Genomic DNA, 19,282 nt, shown 5'->3' with positions numbered 1-19,282 from the left:
CCGGATGGGTCACTTGCCCACACTGCTGAAGAGAAAGCGAATTTATTTGCTTCTATCTTCGCTGAATCTTCACGTCTAGATGTAACCGGCACAAAACCTCCTAGTCCACTAGTTTGCGAGACTTCTATGTCGGACATACGCATACGTCAGACGGAGGTTCGCAAAGTGCTGCAAAGCCTGGACGTGAACAAAGCAAGTGGTCCTGACGGAATTTCAGCCATAGTTCTTAAAACCTGTGCATCTGAGCTATGTCCCATATTGACGCGCCTCTTCCGCCTCTCTATGGCTACCAGCCAGGTTCCGAAGTCTTGGAAGCTTGCTAATGTTCAACCAGTGCCGAAAAAAGGTAGCCGAGCTGACCCTGCCAACTATAGACCGATTTCGGTCACGTCCATACTCTGTAAGAGTATGGAACGTGTACTGAACAACCGACTCCTGGCATACCTAAAAGCGAATGACCTGCTCAGTGACCGGCAATATGGGTTCCGCCGAGGCTGGTCTACTGGAGATCTTTTAGCGTATGCCGCGCACATTTGGAGTGAGGCCATCGAGAAGAATGGAGAGGCTTTAGCTGTCTCTCTAGATGTATCGAAGGCCTTCGACAGGGTTTGGCACGAGGGCCTTATTAGCAAGCTACCGTCCTTCGGTCTACCAACTAGTCTCTGTGACTGGGTATCAGACTTTTTGAGGGATCGATCGATTCGGGTTGTCATTAATGGCTGCTCGTCCGATCAGATGGCAATCAATGCCGGAGTCCCTCATGGGTCCGTGCTTTCAGCGACCCTTTTCCTGCTCCACATAAACGACCTGCTGCAGCCAGGTACGTTCGAATATGCAGATGACACCACGGTTGTTGAAAGCTACATACCCAATTCACGAGCTAGTGGAGCCAAAATTCAGGCGCTCAGGGAGGCAATGGTCGAACGCATGAACGTGTCACTGAAGGCAGTCTCCGATTGGGGCGAAGCCAATCTGGTTGCGTTTAATGCTAGTAAGACTCAGGCGTGTCTTATCTCCGCTAAACGGAGTCCATTCCATCTCACTCCTACTTTCCGAGATGTATCCCTTCCGTTAACCGACCATCTTGAGCTGCTCGGAATCTCGCTGACCTCGAAACTCAACTTCGGCCCGCATATCGAGTCGAAAGCACAGTTAGCGGCAAAAAAGCTAGACATCCTCAACAAGGTGAGGCAGTGTTTTACACCTAGGCAGCTGCTCGACCTTTACCAAGCACAAGTCCGATCGTGTGTAGAATACTGTTCTCATCTGTGGGATGGCTCTGCAAAGTACCAGCTTGAGGCGCTCGAGTCAGTTGAGAGGAGGGCCAAGAGAATCATAAATGACAGCAATCTGACGAATGCTCGACTCCAAAGTCTGGAGCATCGTCGCAAGGTTGCCAGCCTGTCGATCTTTTATAGGATACATTTCGGAGAGTGTGCCGAGGAACTGCACAACCTTATTCCTCCGTCCCATTTTTACCATCGGACCACACGACAAACGGCACTCCGGCATCGCTTCATGGTAGGAATTCCAAAAATACGCACGAAGCGTTTTGCTTCCACATTTCTTATGCGAAATGCCAAGGAGTGGAACGCCCTGCCCGGGTCTGTGTTTCCGCATGAGTACAATTTGGAGCTCTTCAAGGCAAGAGTTAATAGGTATCTCATAGGTAAGCGTGCTCCACCGTAGACCACATCATCACTTACCATCAGGTGGGATAGTAGTCAAACGCCTGCCTATTCATCATAAAAAAAGTCAGAATCAAATCTTAAATAAACTAAATGATATGTTTTATATTTATAACTTACTTCATCACTTGTTGCGCGCGTTTGTGGATAACTCCATCAGTCTTCTACGTAAAGAAATATGTACATATAAGTAAGTCTATTGTAGTCAATCATTTCAGTTTTGTTACAAGCAAGTACCTACAGACTTCAAACATATCAGTTGCTTGCGTATATCTATAGAAGGGATAATATTATATTTTATCCTTGTTGAAGTCGTTTTTAATGTTTCGTACAAAACTCTGTTCACGGAACACTTATGGGATCACTTCGGTCTTGCAAATCGGTTAAATGCGTTTATCTCAGAGACCGTTTGACGTAGATAGTTAAAAATTGGAACAGTTATAGCAATTACCACCACTAATATTGTAAATAAGTTAAAATCGCTTATTTCTTATTAAAGGGGGCAATTTAGGGGGTTGAGAGGGGTAAGCTGAATTTATTTTTTATTTGTAAGAATTGTGTGCGGTACCATTAGTGAGTTCATTTTACGTGCAGTAGTTACGATAAAAAATGCATTTAAAGCTGAAAGTTTTCATACAAAAAAAAAATCCTCTGTCCTGGTGATTTTCGCAAAAACTGTAGCTAACAGGAAGTTGACCAGACAATTACCAACTAAAACGAGCATGAAGACGGCGGGAAAATTATCTAGATAACCTCACTTAGGGAATCAATACTTAGTAAGTCATTACTTTACAAATGTTTTCCTGTATACCTTTAAATACAACCTTAATTGAATAGAAATAAGTTTAAATTTAGAAAGGGATTTATAACATGTTTAAGTAATTTTGTAAAAATGTTATTGGCATAATTTATATGTGCATAGAGTTGCTAAATCGTAGATAGATAAATTACTTTGTTGATGTTGATGATTTCAAATGTTGACAGTTCAGTATCTGATTAGTCCAATAATTAATGTTAAGTGAACCTGGATATGGGTTGTGTGATGGACAGATAGAAACCTAACAAATGGTCATTTTAATATACAATATGGTACAATATAGTAGTCTTGGCAATAATGTATATTATGCTACCGTAAAAACCCGTTTTAAGTGAAAATGCGTGTTCCCTTGTTAAAACTAACTTCGTGTAACGCTTCAGTGAAAGCCCGTTTTCACTAGTAAAATTTATAATTTTTCGAAATGCATTTTCACTAGTCTAAACTCGGATTTTCAGTTAAAACTAGTTGACGCAAAGTACATGGAGGTGAAAACTAAGTAGTGTTCACTAATTAAATAGTCCAAATTGATTTCAGTTAAAACTGGTTTTGACGGGGAAAACGCATTTTCACTAGGTGAAACTAGTTTTCACGGTAAGTATTCTGCCCACGAATTAATAAACTAGTGGATGTGAAATGACTCCTATTTAGTATGAAAACCAGTGTCGCTAAACTCACACATTCATAGCCACGTTAAAATACGTCACACACTTACAAAATTGCTCTGATTCGTAGCAACTTTCCATACCAAAAAGTTATTACCGGTGGACATTTCTCGAACGAATATCAACTGTAGGCTACATGAGTGACGGTTTAAAATATAATGTCAAAGCTATATGACATACGACTCTTTCATTATCTCATTCATCTCACAAAAGCTCGCTCAACGTTCACCTAATACAACTACTCAACACCAGATGGCGTTATTTTATATAATTTAAAAATCACTTACTTATTACAGGCGAGAAAAGGGCTATAAAACCAGTATAAGTAAGGTCTAATTACGCATAGTTTGTTACGGATCTCACGGTCACGTTACACTGGTGTTTTCGAGACCTCTACACGCCTGCGAGTAGCTAACCGTTGGAACTTCTTTCCATTCGACGATATAGGGAGGGGACAGTGTAATCGGAGTGTTTTATCGATATTTGTGTGTTCAGTTAGGTATTGATATTTCATTACCGTATGTTTTAACACATTTAGATGATACTTTATTTATGATTATAATATAGGTAGTGATAATCGTGATTGTATGAAAAATAATATGTAGTACAGTACAACAAATATCTAACTAGAAATTTGTTTCTTATTAATTGACCAACTAGGTTGTTAATGTGAACATTAAATATATCTTAAAGTCAAACAGATAAAATCATAGTTCTTTAAAGGTCTATTAACTCGGTATTGCTGTTATTTTGTGATCACAAATCTGCAATTACTTACATAGGTAAGTATTCGTCTTTAACAATATATTTACTTGTAGCAGCATTTAAGGCCAATCTAGACGGGACAACCTGATTAATTTGTCAAATTAATTGTATGGTGTGAAAGCATACATGAAACTGGCTCATCGATCCCACTTGATTTGATTGTAAGATTGTGACCTATCAAATCAGGAAGGGGGGCGGCAAAATTCCAATATTTGACGCTAGTTTGCGTGGTACGGAACACTTTTTATTAATTAAGTGAGCCCGAATGTCACTAATAATTACTAAATTAGTAACTAAGTTTTAGGCGTGTGGACGCTAGATGAGATGTATGGCAATTTTATCCCCAGAAATCTTTCTCTAAGAAATGCTCCTAGCAAATGGTGCTATATTTTTGCGGAAACTAATTTTCTTGCCCAGTAGCATTGATCCATTTATTTTTAATATCGGCATCTTGTGGTAACCTACAATAATTAATAATAAAGAAATAGAAAATATAAAACGTTTATTCATGGCACATTGCATGCATTGTACGCATAAGTGCATTAAGTACCTAGTCTAATTATATTAACGATGAAAATATGATGGGTGTAAAAAACAAAAACGTATGTAAAGGAATACGAAGGTTTGAAAGGTTGCCATGAAATGACCCCGACTTAACTTAGTACTTGATGACCAGAGCTGCCATATTTACTAAGACATTGATTATCCCAAATAATAATTAGAAACGTGTCTAAAATAATAATTTATTACCGAACTACCAAACATCAAACTTGAAATATCGTAACTTTAACTTTATCGATATAAATATCGACATTGCGCAGCATCTGAGTAGCGAAGTTATTTGACATTTAGGATAGCGAATATTCCAGATAAACGTAAAGAATAGTGACAAAGGATTGTGAACTCTAAGTTCTAACTGATAAAATATAGATTTACTTAACGAACATTCGTAAATAATGCAAAAGAAACAGATTTTTCGTATTTATCGGATTATATTTAAATAAATAACCACCGGTGATAGGAAATACCTCCACGTGAAAGATTTTTTAAACCGCTGTGATTTCTGCAGCTTAATACTGCACAATACGGCATTTTAAATTTAATTATCAATTTTTGTTAGACGAGCGTACGTACGACGTGAATGTCATTCGAGCATGAAGTTTACACAACAACTGAGCATAGTCTGTGCATAAAGTGAGTCGGTCGCTACTAACTGTCGGATAGACGGGAACGCCCACTTGCCATCTCCATCCTACTCCGTGATTCTGCCAGAGTTAAAGGATAGGTGCGACGACGAGCGAAGCGAGGAGGATCGTGTTTAAGCTAACCTTGACCAAACAGAGAGAGAACTGCGAAATTAAATGTTCCAAAATTTAAAACTGGAACGGGACGAGATTTAATCGTGTGCACTTACTTTTATTATTTGGCCTGACGTTGTGAATGTGACATTACGTTCGCGGCTACAGGCAGACTTAAATCAAGATAAATGTCTCAAGTCCTAGATATAATTTATTTTTTCTTATTGCTACTTTCATACCTCTTATTAAGAAGTTCGGTAAAATTTTGATTAATACTTTATGTTAAAACAGTAAACTATAAGATAATATTTTATGTAAGAAACGAGCCTAACTGACAAAAACCGATTTTCCATTTTGAGTCGTGCCCAGTCTACAACTTTTAAATACAACAATTGCGACTATGTAATTAAGTGTCATAGATTATCATGAGGTTTTATACGGCTTATTATTATTCGGGCAACTAAAATATTAAACAGGAACTTTCTTTGGGCATATAATAATATAATTTGGCCGTGTATTAATATTTTAGAACCTGAAAAATTTAATTAGCTCCAAATATAAGCATGATATTATTAAAAAAACTGGCAGCAAATTCAAGCCATCAAAATTATGAATAGGGAGCTTGAAATGATAGTTTGGCGACTAAATAATAAATTGCCATGTATTATTGCTTAGCGTATGGTTTTTAACATTTGATGTCATATAGTCATTTACACCTAAATAATTATATCAATGATGATATAATTATATTGAGCACATCGTTTCAGGTAGTATTTAAATTGCCAAAGCAGCTAAATTTATGAATATTAGTTTATTTTTTGTAAGTAATAACACATCATTTGTTTATAAAAGGGTTTTATTAGCATAAACTTTAATCTTACCCCGGAAATGTCTTCTTCTTCCATGCGTGCCCTGTAAACCGGATACAAATATTAGCCTTACATGCTAATAAATGCGTAAATGCCACCGTTTCTACCTTTTTTACTCGTGCTTATACAGTAAGAGCGAATTTGGTTTTGAAAATATCTCGAGTACGGACTCGATAAGGCCAAAGAAAAAAAAGCCTACTTTTTATTTTTTAGGAATTAGGTTTCACGTAGGTAGGTATGTAAATAAGCAGTGTTGTAGCAGGAAAAATGTTGCTAGCATACATCAAAATACATACATCTAATTAATATTTATTTATTAGTTGAATTAATATCTCTAATAGATTTCTTCAGAGATTCGCATAAATATTAACCACATAACAAAACTGTAAATATCTTACATATTTAGGTACACAAAAAAATCTAGGCGGGTTTCCAATTTGTACCTAGTTCTTACAATACATGTGAGTGATTATATGTGTGGTATTCTTACACAGAAACGGGTTGGGTCACATTTTGTTAAAAAAATCCATAAAAAGTGGAAGTTTACCTACAATTTTTTTCTTGTTTACTCACTTCAACAACTGGCGCAACAGGTTATGAATCTTCCCGCGCCCAGTCTGTTAAAAAAATTAATATTTAATATAGCGATAAAGGCTTTTTTTAGTTTTACAGGCTAAGACCTAGCTTCCTAAACTGGAATCTGTATGATAATGAGAGATGAGAGAGCAACGAAACGTATAGTATAGAAAAATGTTTAGGAGGCGTAATGTGACTGTGGCAACAGGTAATGAATTTCATATTATTTTGATGACCTGTCTAGGTTAAAATCTCGGTAAGGGCATTTATTTGTGTCATGAATATAAATATTTATTCCTGAGTCATGGGGGTTTTCTATGTATTTAAGTATTTACATATATGTAAATATGAGTATGTACCTATATGTATAATATTTATCGTTGTTTAAGTACCCACAGCACTAAGCCTTATTGAGCTTACTGTGTAATAATTGTCCTATAATATTTGTTTATTTACATAATATTTATTAGAAAAGCGTCTAGTTCGTTGTTCTCTAAATCGTAAACCATTTTGCAAGGCTAGCTCTCCATCTATTCGTATATATTTTACACAATTTGTTAAAATTAAAATAAATTAAATTAAAAATTTTATTCCATATAAAAATATATTACAAAAAAAATTAAATTATAATCTAAACTTAAATTACAATTAAATATTAAATAAAATAAAAATCTAAACTAAAACTTACCTAATTTACTTATATATTTTTCGAATTTAAACTGTTGTGAGACATACTGACATACATACAAGTGAGTCTAAACCGTAAAATGATTTAATGTTATATATTTTTATTAGGGTTCCGTACCCAAAGGGTAAAAACAGGACCCTATTGTGACCCTATTACTAAAACTCCACTGTCCGTCTGTCCGCCTGTCTGTCTGTCACCAGGCTGTATCTTATAAACTGTGATGGCTAGACAGTTGAAATTTTCACAGATGATGTATTTCTGTTGCCCCTATGACAACAAATACAAAAAAAAAAAAAAAATATTTAAGTGGGGCTCCCATACAACTTGCAATTAGCCGGTGTTTTTTACCTTCGGCACTAGTTGATCGACAAGGGCACTGTCGACAGCATTCTGTTAAGAGAAAAGAAAACAAATCATGGCAATCGTTTGTTATGTCCATTTTAATGAATGTTAAAAGTTAAGTACTTACGTTTTTATTGTGGTCGTTGTGCAGTCCAGTTCTAAAAATCAAGCAAAATAGATTGTCATAACCATTGGTATTGGTAAATTAAACTATGTATATTTATGACTATAGGTATTAGGTATGTTACCTATATTAACTGGGTCTGTTTTTATAAAAATAAGTCCGAATTTAATTTCTTTAGTTCTACCAAAAGGGTATTTTCAGAAAAAAATATACGTACTTACAATACAACACGTACGTACAATTTACTTTATTTGGTAACTCACTGCAAATGAGGTTGCATTGTTTTATTACCTGTAAGTATTGCCGTTGGATATCCTCAGGCCTCCAGTATAAAATGAGCTCGGTTTAATTATAATACTTATTGCATTGTTAGTGGTTTTTCAGATGTACCAATTTTTAGCGCAAATCGAAAGTCAGGGAACTGCTCTAAATTATTCTTCGCACCCAAAATTTAATTTTGTGTAGAATTAACCAAAACATTATTAATTTTTCAACACACACACTTGACCCACTATCCAAAGGTTGTCTGAAAGAGATCGCTCTTTAGCGGCAATCACATATGTTTTGTGGATTATGTAACTACAGCCATGGATCGTCGTTTGCAAGTTGATGCGGCCTATTTCGATTTTAAAAAAGCGTTCGATCTGGTTGACAACGACATACTACTACAAAAGTTAGCTAAGCTAGGCTTCACGCCCAAGCTTTTGCACTTTTTTGCTAACTACTTGAATCGTCGTTGTCAATACGTAACCATAGCCGGGTATAAGTCCCAGCCGTACTATACTCGTTCCGGGATGAGTCAGGGGAGCACATTGGGACCGACTTTGTTCCTGTTGATGATAAATGATTTGCCGAAGGTCGTCAGCGCCGCTAGGTGCCTATTATTTGCGGACGATCTCAAGCTGTTCTTGCAGGTGAGCTGTAGCGAAGACTGTGCTAGACTGCAGAGCGATATCAACACTGTTAATGAATGGAGCGAAACTAATAAATTGCCATTCAACATCTCTAAGTGCGAAATAATCACTTTTACTAGGGCTCGCTCTCCAATTTATTCTGCGTATCATCTCGGGAATGCCTCACTTGAAAGAGTGCACCAGGTGAGGGATCTGGGACTTGCTTTGGATGTGGAGCTAGACTTTCGAGAGCATGTAGCCAGCACGTGCAAAACGGCAACCAAAACCTTAGGGTTCATAATGAGGGTATCAGCGGAATTTAAAAATACCACAGTGGCCATGATGCTCTACAATGCTTATGTCCGGAGCAAGCTGGAGTTTGGAGCCATTACTTGGGACCCCAGTGAGGAGAAGTATAGGCTGGTGATCGAGAGGGTGCAAAGACGATTCGCGCGATACATGTACAAGCGAATTTACGGGTACTACCCTTATATGTATCCCTCTCTTTTCGTGCTGGGTATGGTGGGACTCAGCACTCTCAACCTGAGACGCAAACTGCTACTGTTGATCCATTATTATGGAATTCTCAATGGTACAGTAAATAACTCATGTGTGCTGGAGAGGTTGGGTATATTTGTGCCGAATGCGCGCCCTTGTCCCGTGGGGCTAAGTGCGTTGCCGGTTAGACGCCCGCAGAGGCTCTTCGCGACGAGCGCAGTGCGCACACGCCGCGCCGGAAACGCGCCTACCGCGAGGGCCCTGGCTATGCTCAATGCCATGTCCATCGACGCCCCACATATAGACGTGTTTGCGGACAGTGTTGGTGGATTTGGTCAAAAACTTTTAATTTATTTGAATAATAATTGTGTGTAGTTTTTGCAGGGTTTTCATTTAATTTTTAAAACGAATTTTAATGTAATGTATATTGTGACATTTTACTTTAATTTTTATTTTAGTTGTTATGACAGTTGTATTATTTTTGTGATTATTTCTATCTAAATGTATATATTATGAATTGTCCTAGTATATAAGCGACTTGGTTTCTGTTGACTGTAATGCTTATATATTTTGAAATAAATAAATAGAAATAGAAGAGCGCCGAATATCTTACCTTTCCTTTTAAGTTTGTGATTTGTACCGATTTATTCTATAAGGCGAGCAATAAATAAAGAGTGTCTCATATCTCATGGCAGGGCTTTACTCCTAACCTAACTGGTCATGCAAAGTCCGTTACTAATTTTTTTACTACTTACTTTACTGTCTTGCGCACAGCGTCATGGATAATGTAGGTACCACTCTGTTTTAAAATTAAATTACGATTTTAGATTATAATAATACTATACGGTGTTTGTTATGCTATAGAACAGAAACAACGAGGAGGAAAGTTTTGTTTTGTTTTGTTGTTTGTAGTTTATGTCTTAGCCAAGTTTCAAGGTCTCAAATCCTCCAACAATATACCTACCTTATAATGCTAGCTAGCTATAAGGTTGTTAGTTAGCTTTTGGGGTTTTCGTAGTTAGTTTCCATAGACAAGTGATTGCGAGCCCCTGCGGTTTAGTTTGGGCAAAAATGCTTTCGTAGTTCTGGCAATTTTCCTCTACAGGTTGGATTTTGGAAAACGATTCTCGTGAAAGTTTGTGAGCATGTTCGATGAGAGGATGTTTTTTTTGTTCATTTTTTTAAATGGCGTAAACATGGGAGTTTGCGGGGTCTACAGGTTCACAGAGCCACTAGTACCCAGGTATCATAGGTTACTTACGCGTGGATTGTGTTCAATGATGAGACCGCTTCTGCGGACCGAAATTAACACAGATTAAAAAAAATACTTTTGAAAAGGAATCAAATGGCTGTGTTACTTAAAAATATTTTTATAACAAAAATCTTTTATCGTTTGTTTCAATTAATAGTGCACCCTGAAAAAATATAATTAGTATTATTATCAAGATGCAGTATTTGTGTTCCTATTCCATAACGTCGTACACTATTTATTTTTTTCCTACTAGATACTCGTAGGTACATACTTACATTATCGCCTGCCTTACAGCATGATGAATAGCGGTGTTTTCGCTCTGTAAGTAACGCATATTCACTAGAGGTAGCTTACAATTAGCCTCATGCATGAAGTTTATATTTGAACGAAATATTTTTTATTCGGATGTTTGTTACCGTTATATCATGTTACAAATGCATTTCCGTTTTTAAATTACCATTTAATTACTTAAAATTATAAATAAAAAGTACAAAAATTTGCCCGCGAAAAGCTAGTGAGCCAAACGCTCGAAACGCCGCGTGACGTCACGCGTTCGACAGATTAGTGTCATTAGTAGCAAACGTCAGTTGGGCCGCCCGACGTGTGACGTCATCACGCTCTGTCGAATTCGCGCCAAAAATTATGAGCGTTTCAACCGCTTAAAAATTTTCAACATTTTAAATATTTTTTAATAAAAATAATGTTAAGGTTTACAAAAGTATTTTTATAATTTCCGGTGTTCCAACGATATAAATTATGAATCCAAAATTAAAAATAAATTCATGCATGGAGCTAATTAAAGACCTAAAAAAATGTAGCCAAATGACATCAAATGTCACTTAAATGTCATAATATAAAAGAATACAAGTGTCAGAAATTACAATAGCTTAAATTTCTAAAAGGTTTCATTTCAAATTCTTTCATTTTAAACTTACATTTTTACCGTGTTCGCCATTAAGCCCGTCTCTGCGAATAAAAACAATTACTTATATCAGTAATCACAAATTCCTTTGATCAAATCAAATGATTTAATTTTAACCTGAGAGACTTGACATGAAAATAAGACACGAGCAATTTTATCCATAAGTTATATTGCACATTAAAACAAAATGTAAATACCAGACTTAGTGCTAAAAGGATTTTTTTCTTGTATTTATGGAAGACATAATCACATACAAATAAGATTACAGCTAAGCTCATCATAAATGCACCTTTACAAGATGAGATGGAATTAGTTTTTTGTTTTAGGAAATTTTACTCACTTTAACGCTTGCTTGACAACGTCATGAGCAATAGGCTTCATATTACCTCGACTCTGTTAAAAAAAAACTCATTTAAAAAATAACACATACTTAACCGTCTTGGTAACACATAAGTAAGTACATAATTTCTAGGAAAACCTTGATTTGCTCCCTGCGGCCGCGTGGTTCGACAATCTTGTCTGACATATTGAAGGACAAGGAATTTTAATGCCTCTCTGTCCGATCACTCGGACTATAAGAAATATTATATTTCACTTCTAATAATTTCACCGGTAATAATTTCGTCGGTGATAGGAGGCTATCTAATCTTCGATTCGCCGACGACATTGTTCTCTTTGCCCCTTCTGCAGCAGAACTACAGAAAATGCTCCAAGATCTGAGCAACGCAAGCCTTCAGGTCGGACTTCAAATGAACCGCGCAAAGACAAAGGTGATGACCAATAGCAAGACACGAGATAGTGTCGAGGTAGACGGGCAGATCATACATTATGTTGACGAGTACATCTACTTGGGCCAGCTAGTTTCTTTCAGTAACAGGCAAGACAAGGAAGTTGAGCGCCGTGTTCAAAATGCCTGGAAGAGCTACTGGTCTATGAAAGAGCTAATGAAGGGTAACCTTCCATTGTCACTGAAGCGCAAACTCGTTGACATGTGTGTTCTGCCTGTTCTAACCTACGGCGCCCAAACTTGGTCACTCACAGAGATCCAGAAGTCCAAACTAACGGTTTGCCAACGCGCTATGGAGCGCAGCATTCTAGGTGTTAAACTAGCTGATCGCATAAGAAACACCACGCTGCGCTCAAAAACCGGCATCGCTGACGTAGGCGAGAAAACCGCTAGGCTCAAATGGGACTGGGCCGGTCACGTCCATCGCATGCATCCGGAGAGGTGGGCTAGCTTAGCAACCAAGTGGATGCCGGTAGAGGGACGTGGACGGGGCAGGCCCAAACGATGGCGGGATGACCTGGACAGCTTCCTGAACAACTGGCCGGAGGAAACACCAAATCGGGAGTCGTGGAAATCAAGGGGAGAGGCCTTTGCCCAGCAGTGGGACACTTAGTAGGCTAAAAAAAAAAAAAAAAAAAAAAAAAAAAAAAAAAAAAAAAAAAAAAAAAAAAAAAAAAAAAAAAATAATAATCACAATACAATTCTATAATTCCACTTAGTTATACCATGGGACCACGAGGAATTCTAAAATTCAATTATGTAGTTCGATTATCGAATTACAAAATTCCACTTAGTTCGATCATCGGACCACGAGGAATTAAAATTCCTTGTTTTTCGACATGTCGGACTAGACTAACGGACCTCGCGGCCGGAGGGGATTTGCTTACCTTCCTACTATCTTCAGCGTCCATTCGAGCCCTGATAACCAAAAAAACATAAATTAGCAGATAGGTATATTTATTGAGCTTCATTCTGCACATCACTCGTCTTTGCTTCGTTTTGGACAGGTTGGATATACAATGCAGGTTGTGCAATAAGTTACAGAATATTTTCAAAATTTCCGCAATTTATAACTTTCATGAATTTATATTTTTCTTTCTTTCTTTCATTATTATTTTTTTTACTTATTAAATAATTCTCATTGGAATTTCTCCTTAGAAAGTTCCCATTCAGATTAGGGATTATTACCAATGATCTTAACGGTTGACAACTGTTTCATGTAACATAACGTAACTATTTGATAATATTACTTCCTTCCTTTAGTCCTAAAGGAGGCCGATTATGATCTGTTGTGGTTTTGATTTTGGAGAGCGCTGGGTAGCTTAGCGATGCGAATTTCCATCCAGAGGTTTCCAATGAGTTTTTAAGATATCATGTACTATATGATATATAATTTGATATTTACTAGCCGCTTTTCGGTAAGGGAAAACACTGGACAAATCCCGGACTACCTAATCCTAGCAAGGCCTAGTTTTCCCTCTGGGTTGAAAGATCACATGGCAGTTGCATTCGTGAAAACTAGTGCCTACGTGAATTCTTGCGATTAGTTGCCAAGCGGTCCCCAGGCTCCCATGAGCCGTGGCGAAAAGCCTGTACTAACGCGAGGAAGATGATGATGATGAGTTTGATTTTGTTTTGATACGAACTTGAGTCGTGTCCGTGTCATTAGGCATATCATGCGCCTCATAAAATAAATGCGAGCGTGACTCTGATTGCATTTTGCGAGCACCAATCAGTGTGAGCGATCGTCAGTCATGGTCATGTCAAAATAAGATCAAAACCTTAACACGTCAGAATTGGCTTTAAGACATTTAGGATACAGCGGTGATCCGTTTTTTAGACGTTTTTTTCAATTGGCTGTATGGATATTATTTATATAATTAGAAACGTTCTTACTTTAAACTCTTTTTAACGATGTCATAGGCGTCTGGCTTTCTGGGACTCTGTTAAAGCAAAGAAATTTATCATCAGATATATATGTATATCTCAATGCTTAAAACTGGTGTCGTCTCATAATTGTACATGACCTGTACCATACCTTGCTAAAATTTAAAATAAATATATGTAAATATTAAAATACTTAAATTAAATTTATATTAATAATTTATATTTATGTGAATGTGCGTCACATCGTAAAATAAATCGACGACGAAATCGATTTAGCTAGGCACATATAAACACATGCTAAAACATCTTCGTTCGTAAAACAACAAAAAGAACAAAACTTGCTTTACGTTTAACTGACGACGTGCCCGTCTCACAGACGTCATAAATTTTCTTACGAGAAACCGGCCGTCAAATTAGTAAGTACACATAATGCCCGAAACCGTGTCATTGACGATAGACGTCACGTCGTTGTTTTTGTAATAAAACTTTGTAAAACACGTACAAATATATCTGTCAAATGTTTCAGTTAAATACGCATCCTGCAGTGTCATGCTTTGTCACCTTCCTCTTATTGAACTAATCTAGCATCCCTGAGATAGTGTCGAAGGTACTCTAAAAATGGTGTGTTTTCTTACCTACCTCGAAATATAATATCTATTATTTCAAAAGGTACCTAAAATGATTTACTATCCGATATAAAACCTGTGAATTTGAGGAATGCAATTAGCATTTTTTATGATTTTTATTTTTGACGTCGGAGCCGGCACCTCGGCGTAGGTGTTACTCTAAAACTGTCGTCGTCGTTAGTTAAAAGTTTACTTACTTCCTTTAACGCGTCTTCTTCGGCCAAACGATATCTGTAAACGATTAAATTATAGAATAAGACCAGCACAAATAAATTACAACAAAAAAAATTTTTTTTCAATAAACGTTATTTTACGGCATACATATAGTAATTGGTACCTCTTTTTATGTAAAAAAAAACATTACCTGCGTACTACTCTTTTGTTAGTTGGTTAAGTTTAACATGAGATGTATATAGGCATTTCTATTAGATCAGTTAAAAAACGGAATAGGGGCCTAGCCAAGACGACAATCATGATGTTGATACAATTCCTCGCCAGTCTGCCTGTGACTACGAAGTTAATACGAACGTAACGTCACGTTCGAAACGTCATAAATAAACGTAAGTTTGCACGCGATTAAGTCCCGTGCTAGTTTTAAAATTATGAGTGAAAATCGTGTTAGTTTAAATCATCAAACAAGTTTATTTTCTAGGTACATACGTTAGCACTTGGCGCAGTAGAACATGGATGATGGCGTCACGCTAAATAAATAAAAAATATATAGAAACAATGTAGGTAGTGAATTCATATAATACCTATACCTACATTAATTTCAAAACGATACTATCTCACTTACGCCGGAGCGGTCTTTTTTCAGGCCGGAACTGTAACAAAATATCGTTAAAAGGCACGATTCCGCTACCACTGAATACAGATTTTCAATTCAACTGTTTTTATAAAACAAATAAGGAAAGATTGTGATATGAAGTTCGAAATATTGTTACAAAGAAGATGAATTAGTCCATCAGGTTACGTTGGTTTTGACATGTTACGCGTAGACTGGAAATAAGTGTTTTTCCAGAGTTAAACTAAAAAGAGGGAAAGGCTGGCCACTAACCACTTAGCTGACGAAAATCCAGTGGGATATGAAGGAGTTAGGCCTGTCTAATGACGATGCTTATCATAGAAGTATATGACGCCTCAAGATTAGGAAAACCGACCCCGTGTAACGGGAGAGGCAAGGATAAATAAGAAAATGAGCCATCTAGTGGGTCAAACATATCCCAGAATCATAGCTGGTGTAAATAGGTAGGTTTTACCGAAAACTCCACTAAAATAGGTTCATCCATTTTAGGAACTGTTATGGCACAAATAGACACAAACTTAGACTCATAATACTCCCTTTTTTGCATCGGGAGTTAAAGTTATTTACAATAGCAGCTTATTAGCTCACCACCGTTGGTAAAGTAGGTTATGAAAAAGTTATCTAGTTGGTTGGTTGGTTTCTTTACGTATGATTTTTAATCCATATAATTATAAAAAAACACATCTATATTGGTATCTAACCATTAAATTACCTCATATACATAAGTAAATATATTTAGTTTTATGTGCTACTGTTTCATATCTAATTTCATTCTTACCTTAATACATGACTCGTGGGCCTAGGCATCTGTTTAAAAAGAAAGGGCAGCTTAGTAATTAAATACTGAATTTGTTTAATGAATACTAACTTTTTCAGTAGCAGGAATAGCAAATTGTTTAATAAGTGTGTCAGATTTAATTAATTACGGCACCATTGTATAATGTACCTACTCGATTGCGTATCATTTAAATCATTTTAGATGAATTACTCCATTTGAGAAATCAGCCACCAGTAGCACCACAGCAACCACGACCAGCGCACCACGAGTCATCGTCACCTAGTGAAGCATAACACAATATACATATTTTTTTGCGTAGGCCTTAAATCGATAGGTATATTCGGGAATTATAACGAAAGCCCGTTTGTAATTGTTAATGCAAAATCGGTATGTACCTACTCAATTTGAAATAAAGGGTTCGATTGTAAGCTCTGCAGACCTAATTGAAAAATGAAAGCTAGAAAAGCTGCAGAAAATTGATTAAGCTAAATCAGAACGGCTACTCAATACCACACACTTAAACTTTCGTTATTTGCCGCTCTATTGCTCGAATATGCGAGAGTGGTAGAGAGGCAGATAACAAAATTTTGTGTTTCGTGTTCCACGGTAGACCCTCTATTTATCTCGCATCGATAAAGAGCGTAAATAATATTTATTCAATAAACATAATATACGTACCTAAAATTTTAACAAACTTGGTCTTGAAATAAGGTGGAGAAATGCCGTCAAAGTTTTTATCTCAGCTCTTATATAATTTCGTGATAGCCAATTAGCCAAACACGATAACCACGATAGTGTGGCGAATTGAACTTACTAATAACAAATTTGTATTGAAGGTCAGTTAAAATATACAGAAAACCTCAACTAATATTAATAATGAATAATGATAGACATGTGGAGATGGAGATAGAAGATAGATAGATAGTTACTTATTTTCACAAACTAATAACTTTAAAATATAGACAAAACTTAGGGTTTTATGGAGGTAGAGCGTTTACACAGTACACGATCCGATATCAGATGTCCGACGATCCCTGGAGAAAAGCAGCTGCTAGAGGGCACACTCCAAGGCAACAAGTCCTTATTTTTTTTAAGTTATCTTTTCAACACGGTACCGATATCGGATCGAACATTGTGAAAACGCTGTTACGGATCCCCAAAGACACGTGGGTAACAAATAGCCAACTACTTGTCATTTTCATGCAAAGAATGTAACTAATGAATTTTATTTACAAGTTTTAATGATAAGCAGGCATCGTAAACTGCGAGCGAAATCCATTGAAATGACGTACTTTGACTTGACAACAACCCTAGTACTTCAATGGATTTCGCTCGCAGTTTACGATGCCTGATAATAAGCAACAATTGTTATTAAAAAAATTACTTACATACAAGATATATACTTACAGCTGTACTACGTAAACGAAATTAATCACTAGCTTAAATCTAAAATAGGCTCTTGAGGCATTGTACCAAAGATGCTGGCGGCATTTCCTCGCTCTTTTGCAAGTATTATTATATAAAATAAATGTATCATTTATTTTACAATAATATTAGGTGTTACAAAAATAAACTACATAATTATAAACAAAACTATTTAATAATGAAATTAAAAACTAATTAAAATTAAAATTTAAAATACATCCAAATAAGGCACCCGCGGCATTGTGCCAAATATGCTGGCAGCATTCCATCGCTGAATGGCAATACTTATGCGATACGAGATAAAACTGCCAGCTCTCTGGTTACCGGTAGTATAGTATCGATGAGCATTTTGCATAGTTCCTTAAATGTATCATATCCATTACGAATCAATTTGGTATATTATATTAATTTTATTTGCATTTCCGTGATTTTTTATATAGATGCATGGACATAAAGACAACGTTCGCTTAGCTAACAATACCGCGCAAGCCTAAAATTGGCCATGGCAATTGGTCTCCAATTGTATATGTAATGCAGTTTTTTGTAAATAATCGATGTACCGGTAGAAAAATAGAGAAGTTTATACTGGTTATTAACATATATATTATTAATATATATATTCATATATATATACGTACGTGTTATTAAAATATGATTTGAAATGATTAAAGGTCCCTTATTATAGTTTTTCGTAAATAACTCGTACACGGTGGCCCGTAGCAAAACATGTTTTGTTATGTAATTTACATAAAATTGTCTACAAAAACGATTATTTACACTTTCTGTTAGGACCCATATTTAAAAAGATTTTAAAGCATCAAAGTTACTCATAATCGATTCTAAGATCGTACTTTTTAGTTTTTTGTAAATAACTCGTAAACGGAAGCCCATAGCAAATAATAGTCTGGTACGTAAATAATCTATATAAAATTTCCTACAAAATAGATATACAGAATGTCGCAAAAATACCACGTCAAACTGACACTGGAGGTAGAAAACCCTGAGAGAACCCTAAGAGGAAGAGAAGAGACGAGTTATTTACGAAAAACTAAAAAGAACGATCTTATAGGATTGATTATATGATTTATATGTAACTTTCCCACTTTTAAAAAATCTTTTTAAATCTGCTAGGACCCATAGCAGAAAGTGTACATAATATTTTTGTAGACAATTTTATGTAGATTATGTACCTATGTAACAGATTATTTTTTGCTACGGTCCGCCGTTTACGAGTTATTTACGAACAACTATAAAAAGGAACCTTAAAACCCCCCTACCCGTTAGCTTCACCCCCACCCTCCGGTACTTTTAGTATGTTGTTTAATTACCATTCCCTACAAATCCTACAACTACGCCAACATTTGCTTACACACGAATTATTTCCCCCATTTTTCCTTCGTTTGGTGGCCTAATAAGAAACAAATGAATACTGAACTGAACTGAACTGAATTGAATAAGGCGGCTGAAGACGCCAGCTAAGAGGTTTAGCACTGGACATTTAGCTATTGGGGAGCGGGGATTTTAACTTGATTAATTGTTATTGTTATGATAGAACCTTCACATGATTCGTGCATCTCGTG

At 36.3% G+C, this 19,282-nt stretch overlaps 2 protein-coding genes and 1 long non-coding RNA gene across 3 annotated transcripts in view; 1 reads left to right on the top strand and 2 right to left on the bottom strand.

The window, feature by feature from the left end:
• Positions 1-19,282, top strand: part of LOC134746044 (general transcription factor IIH subunit 2) — a 250,183-nt gene that overhangs the window by 132,223 nt on the left and 98,678 nt on the right. The window lies entirely within an intron of this gene.
• On the bottom strand, positions 1,786-10,806 carry LOC134745814 (uncharacterized). Its single transcript, XM_063679904.1, has 8 exons — positions 10,748-10,806; positions 10,482-10,512; positions 9,976-10,019; positions 7,833-7,863; positions 7,712-7,753; positions 6,673-6,716; positions 6,112-6,142; positions 1,786-1,852 (listed from the first exon to the last, which is right to left on the bottom strand). The coding sequence occupies exons 1-8, from the start codon at positions 10,804-10,806 to the stop codon at positions 1,805-1,807; spliced, it is 330 nt and encodes a 109-aa protein (XP_063535974.1). The 3' UTR covers positions 1,786-1,804.
• On the bottom strand, positions 11,735-14,113 carry LOC134745742 (uncharacterized). The gene is made up of 3 exons (XR_010128204.1): positions 14,078-14,113; positions 13,069-13,099; positions 11,735-11,787 (listed from the first exon to the last, which is right to left on the bottom strand). It is a non-coding gene; the product is annotated as an uncharacterized LOC134745742 (long non-coding RNA).

Source organism: Cydia strobilella, chromosome 12 (assembly GCF_947568885.1).
Source record: "Cydia strobilella chromosome 12, ilCydStro3.1, whole genome shotgun sequence".
NCBI classification, from domain to species: Eukaryota; Metazoa; Arthropoda; class Insecta; order Lepidoptera; family Tortricidae; genus Cydia; species Cydia strobilella.
The sequence above is the reverse complement of the archived record's forward strand: the minus strand, read 5'-3'. Positions and strand labels throughout refer to the sequence as shown.

Coding starts and splice junctions, on each gene's coding strand:
- LOC134745814 (XM_063679904.1), bottom strand. CDS start 10,806: ATGCGTTACTTACAGAGCGAAAACACCGCTATTCATCATGCTGTAAGG. Junction 6,717..7,711: donor TCGATCAACTAGTGCCGAAG/GTAAAAAACACC, acceptor TTTTTTTAACAG/ACTGGGCGCGGGAAGATTCA. Junction 6,143..6,672: donor CTGTTGCGCCAGTTGTTGAA/GTGAGTAAACAA, acceptor TCCGGTTTACAG/GGCACGCATGGAAGAAGAAG.